The 14,986-nt window shown below is 37.3% G+C and overlaps 1 protein-coding gene across 1 annotated transcript in view; it reads right to left on the bottom strand.

Annotated features, from left to right (window-relative positions):
* LOC149259802 (ATP sulfurylase 1, chloroplastic-like) overlaps positions 1 to 10,206 on the bottom strand; it is a 61,966-nt gene extending 51,760 nt beyond the window's left edge. The window contains exon 1 of the mRNA XM_089419129.1: positions 9,272 to 10,206. Within this exon, the coding sequence (XP_089275255.1) occupies positions 9,272 to 9,804 (533 nt within the window). The 5' untranslated portion in view covers positions 9,805 to 10,206. The remainder of the gene's footprint in view (positions 1 to 9,271) is intronic.
* Positions 10,207 to 14,986: the final 4,780 nt, after the last annotated feature.

Below are 14,986 nucleotides of genomic sequence, written 5' to 3' on the forward strand. Positions count from 1 at the left end.
GATTGTTTGCGTGATCTCCAGGAGACAGCTCCTGATCCAAGACTCATAGCATATCCTAAAGTAGATACCCCAGTTTCTTTGTCTCCATCGAAGTCTGAATCAGAGTATCCAATCAAGTTGAAGTCGTCCACCTGTGTATACTTGATTCCAAGGTCTTGAGTTCCCTTCAAGTACCTTAGAACTCTTTTTGCAGCAGACCAATGTCCCTCACAAGGCTTTTGCATGAACCTGGAGAGGATTCCAACAGCAAATGAAATGTCTGGTCTGGTAGTAGTGAGGTAGATAAGACTTCCTACAAGCTGTCTATACTTTGTTGCATCCTCAAATTCCTTTCCTTCAATAGATGTGAGCTTCAAGTTTTGTTCCATTGGAGTACAAAGGGGATTGCACTCTGTCATGCCAAATCTGTTTAACAAATCTCCAATGTATTTCTTTTGAGAAAGAAATATGGACTTTGGATGTTGGGTTACTTCAATGCCAAGATAGTAATGAACGTAGCCCAAATCAGTCATTTCAAAAAAAATTCCTAATTCTTTCTTTATGGATGCAATATCGCTTTCATTGTTCCCTGTCATTAAAAGATCATCTACATATACCACAAGATATACAACTGTTTTGCCAACTTTCTTGACAAATAAAGTTGCATCATCAAGATCAAAATGTTTGAAGTTGAGTTTCAGAAGATGCTCAGTTAGTTTTTCATACCAGGCTCGTGGTGCTTGTTTGAGGCCATACAAGGACTTCACAAGTTTGCATACTTTGTGTTCATGTCCTTTCACAGCAAATCCTTCAGGCTGGGACATAAAAACATTCTCTTTTAGGTCTCCATTCAAGAATGCAGTTTTTACATCCATTTGATGGACTTTCCAACCGTTCTGAGCAGCTAGTGCAAAGAGTGTCCGGATGGTGGCCCATTTTGCTGTGGGAGCAAAAGTTTCCTCATAATCGACCCCTTCCTTCTGTGCAAAACCTTTTGCCACAAGCCTAGCTTTGTGCTTGTCAAGTGAGCCATCAGCTTTGTACTTGTTCTTGTAGACCCACTTGCAGCCAATTGGTTTGGTTCCAAATGGAGGATCAACCAGCTTCCAAGTGCCATTCTTTATGAGGGCATCATACTCCTTCTGCATCGCTTCTTTCCATTCATCATGAGAAGCAGCTTCTTTGAAGGAAGTTGGTTCAAAATCTGTAGACAAGTTCAATTCACAATCATAAGTAACATCCATATCAACAGGTGAATTAGAGTTATCTACATCACCTCCATCTTGTCGGTTTGTATTTCTGGTTCCTGTTTTTCCAATTTCATCAGGATGAACACTTTCAAGTGTCTTTGTCAGCCACTTTGGGGGACCTTTCTGAGATGGTCCAGGCTGCTCTGTTGATTGAGTTGGGTCTGAATCAAGATTGAGTCTCCCAATTCTATCAATTACATCACTTAAAGCATCATCCGTTGTTGGAGTGTCATGCAGGGGAGATTGTTCTTCAGAAGAAGATTCCACATGTTGATCTAGTATAGGAATCCCCCCTTCAAGATGTGGAATCTGATTATCAAACTCTTGAAATGATTTCGGTTTTGTGAATCTATCCAAGCGATCAAGTTGCCGCTCAACAACACTGTCAGATTTGGATGATTCAAGAAAAATGACATCTCTAGATAAAACAAACTTTTTATTTACTTCATCATAGAGGCGGTATGCTTTAGATGTGTTTGAATACCCCAGGAAGATACACTTACGACTTCTAGCACCAAGTTTGTTTCTATGTACCTTTGGTATTAAAGCATAACAGGTGGAACCAAAAATCCTGAGATGTTTTACCGAAGGAACATGTCCATACCACAATTCATAAGGAGTCTTGTTTCTTATAGCACTAGATGGACATCTATTCTTTATATATGCAGCACATAGAACAGCATCAGCCCAAAACATTGTCTTTACATTTTTGAAGAAAAGCATGGATCGTACCATATTCAAAATTGTTCTGTTCATTCTTTCAGCTACACCATTCTGTTGAGGATTATAAGGCACAATTGTTTGATGTTTAATCCCATGTTGGCGAAGATAGTGTTCAAATTCATTTGATGTATATTCTTTTCCATTATCAGTGCGAATAGACCCAATATGAGATTATGCATCATTTTCAATCCACTTATGAAAATTCTTGAATGTTTGAAAAGCATCAGATTTGTTCTTCAATAAGTAAACCCAACACATTCTGGTGTAATCATCAATAAATGTCATGATATATTTATTTCCATTTGCAGAAGAAACAGGCATTGGACCACATAAATCTAAATGAATGAGTTCAAGCTTCCTATGTGCTCTTGAATGTGAATCATGAAAAGACTGTTTGCTATGCTTTCCTAGAATGCAAGCATCACATTGCTTATGTTTTCTAGGAATTGTAGGCAAACCAGCAACACCATTTTTCTTCAACAAGCGGAGACTATCATAATTTAAATGTCCAAATCTAGCATGCCATAATAAACTTGATGGAAGTGTACCTTCTTCATGATGAGAAATATATGAAAAATGTTGTGCATGAGCAGAGGTTCCTTGCAGTTTAAGAAGTCTTTCTTCTTCTATACCCCTCATGACAAGTGAGTGGTCAGATGCCTTTCTTACCTCAAGCTTGCCATCAAACATATGAATGGAGTGACCTTGCTGGCGGATGTGGACCAGGGACAGCAAGTTTCTCTTGAGCTGTGGGAGATATAGAACATGGTCCAGAAGAAAGTCTGGAAGACCAGGCAGTTTAAGCCTGACTGTGCCAAGCCCTGATGGCTTGATTTTTGACTGATCTGCAAAGTATACTGCTCCATCAACATTGTCAGTGAAATCTTCAAAAAAATCTTTCCTATGAGTCATATGACAGGTTGCTCCTGAATCAAGCAACCAGTCATTTTTCGAAGAAGTAAGTGAAGCATTAAACAGATCTTCATTTACTCCAATGTTACATTGTGCCTCAATATAGTGAGCGGATTCAGGTGCTTTACCTTTGTCTGTGTCATCAGTTTTACCTTTCTGCTGATTTCTTCTCTGCTCAATCTTTTCCCATGGTAGCTTGCATGTAGAAGCATCATGAGATCCATTTCGTTTGCAGCGAATGCAATGTAAGTCTGCCTTTTCTGCTTGAGAATGTCTGCCCCCCCTGCCTCTGAAATATCTTTCTCTTTCTTTTGAATGCATACTGTAACAAAAATTATTTTTGCTGATAGAAAAATAAATTTGCTGATAAAAAGAACTTCTACTGATGTACAGTGAAACTATACTCAAAAAGGGCAAATACTTTACTGTTTCTTCAAAGCCCTCCAAAGATCCTCACCATATTACATATGTAAAAACTCAAATGCTGGTTAATGTAACCACAGTGCACACATATATACAGCGTTAGTGCACATATAAAGCACCGCCACAGCAACAGTGTTAACTCAGCACCGCTATCTCAATAAAAGGAACACCGCATATAAAGTGATCAAAAAATTTCAATGTATTGTAAATACACCAGCATGCAATCAACGCACATACAATCTCAGTTTAGCAGCAGAATCTATTACTGTAAACGCACTTGTTTTTCTACAAGTCCGAGAGGACCGAATCACCACAGGATCAAAATCTGAAAGAGATCCTCTGCGCCATTCAACTGTTCTTGAACAAAAGCGACATCAATTCATTTACATGCACTCTACCCAATAACTATTTCTTCATAAAAAAAACGACTTCTCAAATTCTGCCAGCCTCAACTCGCAGATTCCATCACTCCACAAAATACAAATTGCACAAAATGCAAACTGCGTTTCAAATACAAATTGCAAACTGCGTCTCAAATAGTTGGTAAACTCAAATCTGTAGCATAGCTTGGCTCCTTAACAAACTGCGCCACTGTCTCACATTAAAAATCGTGCGGATGCAAAGAACGATGTATATACTAACTATATTTAATAAGAGTTTGTTAATGCACACAGCATTGGCATTACAACGAACAAAACATTGATAAAGGTTTTCTACCTTCATTTATATGCTGATCAGCATAACTCCATATTAAGTAATCGGTTTCACCTTCAGAGTTCAACCCAAACTAAGCTTTCCAGATAGCAGGTAGCCTCCAGATTCGTCACAATGATTGATAATGCCAACCCTCGCGTGATCTCCACTCGGTGTAGCTTATACGACAGAAGCATAGACTCGGTGTTGGTATACTCTGTCACAATGGTCATGAGAGAGCATCCCAATGAGAATCGAATTATGATGGGAAGAAGTCTTTATCCCAAGCAATTTGAACGAGATGCAGATATTGGCGGTGCAGCAGTGGCTGCAAGGGGCTTTTATCAAAGTCTGAGGCCCACGGCTCAAGGGGCGCAGCAAGACACGGAACCCGGTGGCGTGATCGAACAAGCTGGGGCTAAAGAAGAGTCCGAGACGAAGTTGAATTGTTCAGAAAATGATGAAGTCGGGTCTCAAGCACAAGCTTCTGTTCAAGGCGATTTTGTCGAGAAGACAGAGATCAATATGGTTTACAGCAACGACATATCTTGGGACAAAAAACGGAATCATTAAGAGGCCGCAGCCAAAGCCAGGTTGTGGAGAAAGAACAGCCTTAAATTTATGGCATTGGAGGAGCGCAGGGGCGGTACAAGCTTTGGATTATCGGCGGAACATTTCACCGCGTATCGGTCCAAGTTTCGACTGCGGTCATTCCCGGACTCCAAAGTTTGAACGTAGACCTATCCACAGACGGTGTTCTCAGAAATTCACAATAGTAGGACTGACAAAACAGGTGACCACGGAAATCAAATTTCTCATGACCGAGGACAATGGCACTCAGGCATAACCGATACATTCATGTCAGACAAACGTTTATAAAAACAGTGCGCAGTCTCTGGCAGTCAGAGAGCGCAATACCGCCTTGAAAAACGCTTATAGTGCAGTCAGGGAATCGCTCAGGATGTCAGAGCAGAGCAGCGCTCAGAAGAGAGCAGCGCTCAGGTATGAGCAGCTCTCAGAACAACAGGAGTTACAACTATTTCAGGGACTGGGACCTGTGCTCTGATACCATGGCAGGCCAGGGTAACTCCAGGTTGAGCGGGAGAAAAGAACTGATGATCTTATTCATTAACTAACTCATGTTTATATACAAAAAATAAAACGGATCAGTTCATCTTCTAGATGATTGTCCAGTTCACCCATCCGTTTCGGATTAGGTGTCAACAGCTATGATGAGATGCTTTGGTATTAGCTGATAAGATAGCTTATGAGATGGCTTACCAATCTGACTCTCCTTATGAGAATTCTTCAGTTTGAGAATGTCCAAGTACCTTGTATGGATTATGAATACCTCACTAGTTAAGAGGGAGTGTTGAAATATGTAACTAGGTTCGGTCTTCATAATGACATGTGTAATCATGATTCTATGTATTTGATGTAAAGAGAAAAAATAAAATTATCATTGTCATTCTTGAGGCATGGGTTTCATGCTCAAGGTTACTTGTTTTATAGGTCAAGCACCCATTGAGTGCTTATAGGGCTTGTCTTTGAGTCAACAAGTCATAAGAGTCATTGTTATGCATGGAAGACCCTTTGGGCATGTTACATTTTGTAAAGAAAAATTGATTTGAGTCAAAATTAGAGTCAAAGACCCTACAAGACCTTGTCACCATACTACAACAAGTCGGCCTACCAAGTGGAACAAGTCGGCCTATTCACTCAAAGATGCCTATAAATAGTAGCACTTGGCCTCATTCAAAGGACATTCATCCAGCACACAAGAAGTTTGATTAATAAGATAAGGAGACCAAAAAGAAGAGCAAGGAAGAGGAGAAGAAACAAGCAGAAAAAAAAAAAAAAAAAAATTTGAATTTTTGATATGTTTTGGGCTACACCTCTTCACACGTGCGAGATCTAGGGCATCACCTTGTTGCAGTGAGGACGAGTTGCAAAAGAAGCCGAAATTTTTGTGACAAGAAGCTAAGTTTGCAAGGTCGAGTAATCAAAGAAGAGAGGGCTACCCTAGCGAAGAAGAAAAGAAGTTGAAATCACCATAATTCCCTCACACATGCCACCAAGGGTTTCTGTAGCAAGGGCCAAAAAATTGCAGTCAAAAGTTGCAGGTCCGTATTCTTGGTCAAGGGAGAAGATGTTGTTGTCATAAAGCAAGTTTGACTTGGGTTCACTTCATAAGAAATAAGGAGGAGTTTGACTTAGTCTTGGAGGAGTCTTGGTGAAGGGTCATAGGTATTGGAATTTGTCATTTGAAGTTCTATAAGAAGATAAGAGTTCTTTTGGGTTTTCCTCTCAAGGGGAGAGGTTTTGGCCCTGGTTGATAGCCTATATCTTGTGTCCTCTTGTCTCATTGTTCTTTATTGTTTGGTAGTTGTTTGATGATAAGAACACTAATTATAATCAAGTAAAGAAAGAAGCTAACCAAGTTAAGTAACAATACATCACAAACATTTATCAAAGTAAGAGAAATCACCTAATCTAGCTGCCCCTAGATTTCTCAACAAAAAGTTGATAGTAACCTATGGCCTCTCCATAGACAACACGCCTTAGGTGGATGGTTCAACCAATTGCACTAACCCTTGGGGCTTTTGCACTATTTTTCTCATAAGTTCTTGCATGCTAGATTTATGATTATTTCATACACCTTTTTTGGTAGATAATGAGCACACATAATTATTGTTTAAGAGTTATTCCATTCAATGTGATTGAAATTATGAGCATAAAATGATCAAATATGCACTCCATAATTAAGGATGGGTATAATGTATTTTAAAGAGAGTAGAGAATGTTGAAAAATTGAGAAACCTCCATGAAGTGAAGGTGTAGGTGCATTACAAACTTTACGAATCAACAACTAGATATTATAAATATAACCACTAATATGTCAAGTGAGTCTAGCCCGAGTGGTTGCAAGGAAAATTGTTATCCTCTCCACTCAAGTTCAAAGCTTACATTGTCATGTGATGCACTTCATTAGTCATTCATTGAATATCATGATCACGATGATATTGTTTTAGCAATTGAGCTTTTGCAAAATTTGATCTACCCTAGGTACTATCCTTGGAATGAGGGGAAGTGCCCAATGAGTTTCCTCAATACACACACACACATGCACACACTAGTATAATTTAATACAATAGTCAATACAACTTGGTTAGTTGGTAAAAGTGAGGGTGCTCTTAAGCCCCCCACAAAAGTTCAAAGCCACTGAGAAGTATGTTTGCCCCTTTTAGGAAAATGTCCTTGTGTAAGTGGGTTGTTTATTACATTTGGGACCAAGTGCAAATCATGGGAGACTTTTGAAAAACACACTCTTATTTGTGATTGTTTACCAAAGGATAAACAATGTCACTAGACTTGACCTCGCATAAGACACTTTTTCAATGAATAATTAAAATTGACTCGAGACTAGGCAAAAACTCATGAGTCAACCCAACAATGACTTAATGTATTGAAAAATACAAAATACATAGATTTTCAAGAATCTTGCTTTTTTAAGTCCATGGGGGGGACTCTATTGGCAATCATCACATTATGAAGTATTATGTAAACAATGAGATTCGAAGTTCAAATCCCCGTTAGGTCAAGCCAACAAAGAAAAAAGAATCTTTATTTTTGCATTCAATTGAGAATAGACATGATTGCAGTTAATGTGATACAAACATAACATATCCAAGTTATCATACAATTACGGCCAATCATTATATCATCACTCTATCAAAATTTTAAATCACCATGGACCTTGGCTTGAAATTATTATTCATGAACCAAAATGAACTCAACTTCTCAAAGTGTTCAATGTCAAGTGTCAAAACTGAAAAAGGCATATCTAAAATCATATAGCAACCTAGGCCAACCAAGGCAATGCACACATTAAGTTGAATCCTAAGTCATATATAAAATCATATAGCAAGCTAGGCCACCCAAGGCAATGGACCCATTAAGTTGAACCCTAAGTCATATCTAAAATCATATAGCAACCTAGGCCAACAAAGGCAATTCACCCATTAAGTTGAACCCTACTTAGTAATGAGAAGGCTAATGTCATTACCAATACATTTCCTTTGGCATTTTCTTGATTCTTCTTTGCTAGCCTGCAATTGCTATGTTTTGATCCCACAATCCTACATTGCTCAACTGAAGAAGCACAGGAGAGAAAATATGCATTGTTCCATTTCACAAATAGTTGAAATGTCAAAATGCTAAAAAATTGTAAGTCCACTAAAAACTTAAAACATACCAGTTTCTACTTTCTCTGTGTGAGGTCCTATGGATATGAGTCCATTACCAAACATCTTGAAATGAGGGTTCCATTGTTAACTTTTAATGTTAAAAATTTGAGTTAATAAATGTAAAATGTAAGCATGTTAAAAATTGAACACAAACTCAAAGGACTTAATGGTTTTTTCATGAGTCAAAAAGTGCCCGGTTGTTTTTTCATGATCCAGCAGATTTTGCATTTGAGTTGATGGGTTTTTCAAGAAATCAAGTTTTTGCTTAAATCGACAATGTTTTTATGGAGATGGTGAGTCAACCTAGGTCTGGATCAGGGTTATCGGATCCAAGGTCAAATCGGCCCATCTAAGGTCCTAGGTCAAAATTTCCTAGGTCTCCCGGCCAAGTCTTGTGACTATGACTATTGTAGCATGTGAGACGCGCTCGTTTCATAAATTCTCGTGCTAGGAAAAGTATCGCTTGCTTGTGTTCACTAAAAATTTCCATAAAAAATAATAACAATATATATTGATAATATTATATATCATATTAATAATATTTATTATTATTAAATATCGCATTCTTGCCTAAGTCACTATTTATATCCTCCAATTTATTTCATATGATTTCTATATTTTACATATTTTATACAAGAGTACGTATCTTCTATGGATACCAAATATGCATGGGCAACCTAATAATCAGAGACAAAATGGGCATAACTCCATTATAGATTGCCTTTTCCTTTAAATGTGTTAAATTTTATCTACCCATATTGGTTCTTTTGTCATGTAAGTATGCACCCAGTTAACTGCCACGTGTATTTACACACATTGCCCTTGTTGTAACCCTTTTTGTAACATGGTATCACAGTATATGCCTATGCCCTTTTTGCAGAATCTCTAAGGGATGAGACAGGTGCCAGAACCTGGGGATTCAGGGAATAGATAAAAACACTAAAGCCTGGCACCCCAGCCAAAAGAACACCACTCTTTGTTGTTTCTCCAGTCACTTTGAAATAAAAACAAAAACAATATGAGGAACAAAGAAGGCGTACTAACTTTCTGAGAATTGCAACAAGTTGTCCATTCGAGTCCAGCAATGCAACGTCATTCGACCGCCCGATTGCTTCTTTCTGCAGGTCATCAATGGCCAATACAATCGGTACCGACATGTTGACAACTGAACCATCCTGCAGCCTGAGGGAATTGAAATGAAGTGTTTGGAGAAACTCGGCCTGTCTCATGAAGCCCCTAAGAGGGCTGGCCCATCCTTCGCTCACAATATGTGCCCATTCCAGATCAATCCTTGAGAGCTTTATCCGAGGCAGTGAAGCAGCATCCCTTTTCAGTGAGGCCCTCTGGTCTTCTGGGACAATCAGCTCCACCAGCTTCCCTCCATCTGGCTCAATCAGAGAACTCCTAATAACACCCCTTTTCCTCATGCAAGAAGACATTGGGGACTGAGTTAAAGCAGCTCTGTACTTGAAACGAACAGAATTTGCGTACATGGGATTTTGCGTAAGGAACGGGAGGCCTTGATGCGGGGATTGAGCTCTAGGTGTCCTGAAAATTGCTGCACCTGTTGAAGCCATTGCAGAGGAAATAAAACTGTTGGGTAGGTGCCCCTAAGTTGGAGGGAAGCTGCTCTAGGATATGATTCTAGAATGAGCACTGGAGTTTCCTAGGATATCTGCAACAATTGCCACAAAACTGGAGAAATTCAGGGAATTTTGATGTGGGTATTTAACTTTCTTCCTTATTCAAATTTGCAATTTTGAAAGATCAGAAACTCTCCCATTTTGCGAAATCGCCAATGAGTGTCAGCATTTTCCTCAAGTTTTGCATTTTCATGTCAAACCTAGCACAAATTTGAAAACTCTTCAATGGCGTTGGATGTATTATGAGGTCTATATGGTCTATATCCTGTTTGCTTAGGCAGTAAGAGCAGGAAGCCACATGTGCATCCTACGTGGCAAGGGGATGAACCTGGACCTCTTTTCGAACACCTCGGTACCATTTAAATGTGGCCTGAAATAGTTGTAAGGAGAATGAATCTAGACCATTTTCTGGACACCATGAAATTATATATAGGTCACATCAGATCATGGACGATCCATTACTGTTTTTGTTTATTGGGATAAATAAACAAATTGCACTTTGAAATATTCCAAAGATTCCAGCTCTTGTAATAGCCACGAGCATTACAAACAATTGAGAACCACACGGCATTGGAATACGTTAACAAATCGCAATTGGAAAGTTCTGAGGTCTCATATGAGACCGTAGAACATTCAAAACAATTGAAAATTGTCTGGATGGTTAAAAGTGGTTAAGATTTGGGCAAAAAGATTTCAAAAAATCTTGTAGATGGAGTATTTGAATCATGTTTTTGATGATGGAAATGGATTCAGCACCATCAAAAACGTCTAAAACACTTAAAATTTTGAAGTTTAACAACTATAACTTGTATTTACAAAAATTCTTGCCAATTTTTTTTAAATATGACTGAAATTTCTACAACTTTCCGAGCCATTCCTCCGCCTCATTAGAGTACGCGATTGAAAACGACAGGGCAGCCCACAGCTGTTTAGATTCCAAACGTAACTGTTTAATATTGGTGTAACATAGGGCGAAGAGCTTACTAAAGGTTCGGGCTCATCTAAGTAAGTTCATTAGTGGACAAAATCATTTTTTAATTATTTTTTCTTAAATTCACAGAAATTTCATCGAACATTATAGATTAATATAGTTTTGTTTTATTGATGAGAAAGCTGACTTGGAAGTTTTGTTTTTAAAGTTTTTGGAACATCAAATAAAATATAAAAGGTTGAGATTTTTGGACCATTAAATAGAATATAAAATGTTTAATTGGTTCAATTGATGATTCATTCTGAGCAGTATTTTTATTTTTTTATTCTTCCTTATTTGTTTAATATAAATGTAGGGAAATAATTGTCCAAATAGAATATAAAATGTTTGATTGGTTCAATTGATAATTCATTCTGAGTAGTATTTCTATTTTTCTATTTTTCCTTATGTGTTTTAACATAAATGTAGGGAAATAATTGTCCTTGAATCTATGAATACACGTGTAATATCTACTTAGCTACTATAATTTAGATTTAAAGATATGTTCATTGTTATTATTAATTAGTCTTTAGATTAATCATTAATGTGTATAATGTGTTTGATTGATGCAAGTGTATTTAGAGGTGTAACATGAAGTATTATTGAAAAATGAAGGAGGATTGAAAGTATAATAGAATATAGATATTGCAAACACGTATAAAAAAATATGTATGTAGGAAGACAAAAAGTTATGGGCGAGGAAAGTTGAAAAAGCATTAAGGTGGTGAACATGTTATGCTAAGAAGAGGAGGAGATGGGTCATATGAGGTGGTGATTGAGATGGGTGGGGTGCCAAAGGTTAAGGGAAGATGGAAGGTTGTGAAGGATAAGAAGATAAAGCATGAAGAAAACAGAGTTGGGAAGCAAAGATTGGCTTCAAGGTGAAAAAAGTTGGTTCCTAACATGTTGGTTTTCAAGACAAGAAGAAGCTCAAAATAAGAGATGTAATTCTAGAAGAAGAGGATCACATATGCCAAGAAGAACTCATTGAAACATTACATATGTAGATAAGGAGTCCATGTTGGATCTCTGATTTGTTGAAGGAAGTGAATGTTGAGAGGATATGTTGAGAGAGAAAGAGAGAGAAGTTGGACAAAGTAATGTTAATCTATTCTAGATTGTATATGTATTATAGTCCATATATTAATGGGAATGAGTAAAACGTAGCTAAGAAAGTGAATGAGTGAAGAATGAAGCAATAATGGAAGCCCGAATAAAAACTTGACACAAAACATAAGCTAGTACTACATACCACATTAAATAATGTGCATATAGGAATACAATTATGCACAAGGGTAGTTAGAGAGGCACCCGAGTTATGAACATGTCATGCCAAGAAAAGGAGAAGGATGATTATGAGGTGGTGATTGAGATAGCTGATAGAGAGAAGGTCAAATGAAGATGGAAGGTTGTGAAGGATGAGATGAGAAAACATGGAGAAAATTGAGTTGGCTCAAAGGAAGCAAAGGTTGACTTCAAGTTGAAGGTTGTTGGTTTTTGAGATGAGAAGATGCTCGAAAGAAGAGATCTATTTATAGAAGGAGAGGATCTCATAGCCAAATAGAAGAGTTCAGTGAACCATGTCATGTGTATAGGATGAGGAGCGTGTGTTGGATATTTAATTTGCATAAGGAAATGAAGGGAAATAGGAGATGTTAAGAGGAGAGAGAGAGATAGGTAATGCTCAATTTTTCCAAGTTGTATGTGTCATGAATCTATATATCAATGAGAATGAGTAGACTCTTTTGAGAAATTTGGTTATACGCCAAAATTTGTCTTTGATTTTTGTTTTTTTGTTTTTGTTCCTTTATTCTTTGTTGCACACACTATGTAGTTAAATCTTAATGAAATCATTTGTGGGTTCCATTGCATGATCTTGTTGCATCGTTATTTTTATTAGAGTCAGAGGGTGGTGACTGGGAAGAACTCCTAATTTTGAATTTTATAGAATTAAAATGCTAATAGTTGTAGATATTGCAAGGAGAGGATGTAGAATGGTTGTAAGCGAAGAATTGCAAGAATTAAGAAGAAGAACTGAGGAATTGGAAATAACATAGCAAATCAATGAAGCCAAAGTTAGTAGATCTAAACCAAAGATTGAAGAAGAAGAGGAAATTGAATAAGAAAGTGACATTACAACCTAGTGGATAAGATTATTAAAGACCAATCAAGGGAACCAAAGTTGAAGTTTCACATTATGATGAAAGCTTCAAAGTAGAGGCATTGATAGATTGGATCAATCAAGTGGAAATATGCTTTCAATATGAGAATTTGGAAGGCCCTAATAAGATGAAGTTCACAAGTACAAGGTCGAGAGGTTACCCTACTATTTGGAGGTATTTTGTGAAGTACAAATGATTTGGCCATGATAAAGAAAGGAAATAAACTTGGAGCAAGCCACAAGAGGACAACCAAATTGATGAAAGTGAGGTAGCGTTATAGCCCCGCCAAGGTTCAACTCCTCAAATAAGTAGTCAATGCTCTAGCTCAATGGGGTCATTAATTAGTGAAGTTTCCATGGTCATTAAATCATGTCCAGTGGTATACAACCAAGATGGAGTACATGGAAGTTTGATTTCTTGAAAGCTGGTTAATGCCCAAACTTCATCATAGGAAGCTTTCTCAAGTTCCCAACAAACTTGGCGCAAAATGTTATCCTAATTGAGGGAGAAACCTTTGTTAGTTGATTACAAACACATGCTTTTTAGAAAAAGGCAAAACTTGAGACAAAGAGATCAAAGTGTGCTAAATGACAGAAAGGAAATATATAAGATTATGCGGGAAAAACCAAAGGGTTTTGAGATATCTAAATGGGCTAAATTTTGTAGTTCAAAATGAGAAGACTCTACCTGAATGAAGTTTGGTAGAAGAAGCCTATTAGTTGGCATTAAAATTCAAGGAAAAATCAATGCGCAAGGACAATAAAAGGAATATTGGTAAAGGAAGAAGTGGTGTGGAAATAGAATTAATAGAAGATCAACCCAATGTATAGAAGATTCATGCAAAGAGAATACATGAAGTAGTGTGCTAAGAAGAAGTAGAAGCAAAACTTGAGGATAATTTTGAGGTAGAAACCAAATTATGGTGAATACATGATAGATGTATTGCCACACACATGAAGATGAAGTCCATAGGTTGTTTTTGTTTCAATAGAGGGACAATTATGTAACAACTAGTGTCATGGCCTTACAATGGAGTAGGTGTTTTTTAGTTTGCGCTCAATCATTCTAGAATAATTGTCTAGAATTACTAGGAAAATACTCATAAACACACACACGTCGTATAATTATATTACCTAACCATGGGGGGGATCCTTCTCTTATTCATTAATATAATACAATTACAAGTTACAACCACATGATAACAATGTTTATGGCACATGTCAGAATCTCTAGGACCGTCACACATGACTCTACATAGTTAATCTATTGCCTTCAACAAATCTACAATTCCATTCATTTTTCCACTTAGTTGAATTCCCCCATCCTCTTCAAAGTTGTTCTCTTTATGCTTGTACTATCTTATCTCTTTATCTTCCTCCATGATGTAACTATTGTGACAATATGCTTTCTTGGTTCAAGCCCTAACAATGTTCATCTTCCATTTTCCATATGTATCACTAATGACCCTTCTACTTCCCCTTATTCCAACACCAAACATTTTTGTCTAGTATACATACATAATGCTTGGCTCAATCATTTGTTGCTTCCTCCATGTAGATAATTGTGTTTCTCTCCTTGTTATCTCACTTGTCCTTAAGTATTTGTTTGATCTTTATTTTTCCTATGTGCACCTATACAATGCGCACTTAATCTTGTGCCTCTACATCTTATCCAATGAATTTGTGTGTTGTTTACTATGTATGTGCCTCCTTATGGCACATGTTAGATGTTGTTACACCAAAATCTACTTGAAAAAAATTAAGCACATTCTTGTGTTGATCCATCATATTTAAATTATTTTTCCGATTCTAGTTCGAATCCATCCTCTTGATATTCTTCTCTCCATCTAATTTCCCATCTCTCAACTCTTCTCCTTAACTCCTCCATTGTTGTTCACACCATATGCCCTTCATTTTTGTTACCTATCAGCTTCACAACATATAGTTTATCTTCTTTGAGCTATATACATGCTCAATCTTCTTAA

The sequence above is a fragment of the Pinus tabuliformis genome, chromosome 6 (genome assembly GCF_031772625.1).
Source record: "Pinus tabuliformis cultivar Carrire ecotype Pingquan chromosome 6, CPIR1, whole genome shotgun sequence".
Lineage (NCBI taxonomy): Eukaryota > Viridiplantae > Streptophyta > Pinopsida > Pinales > Pinaceae > Pinus > Pinus tabuliformis.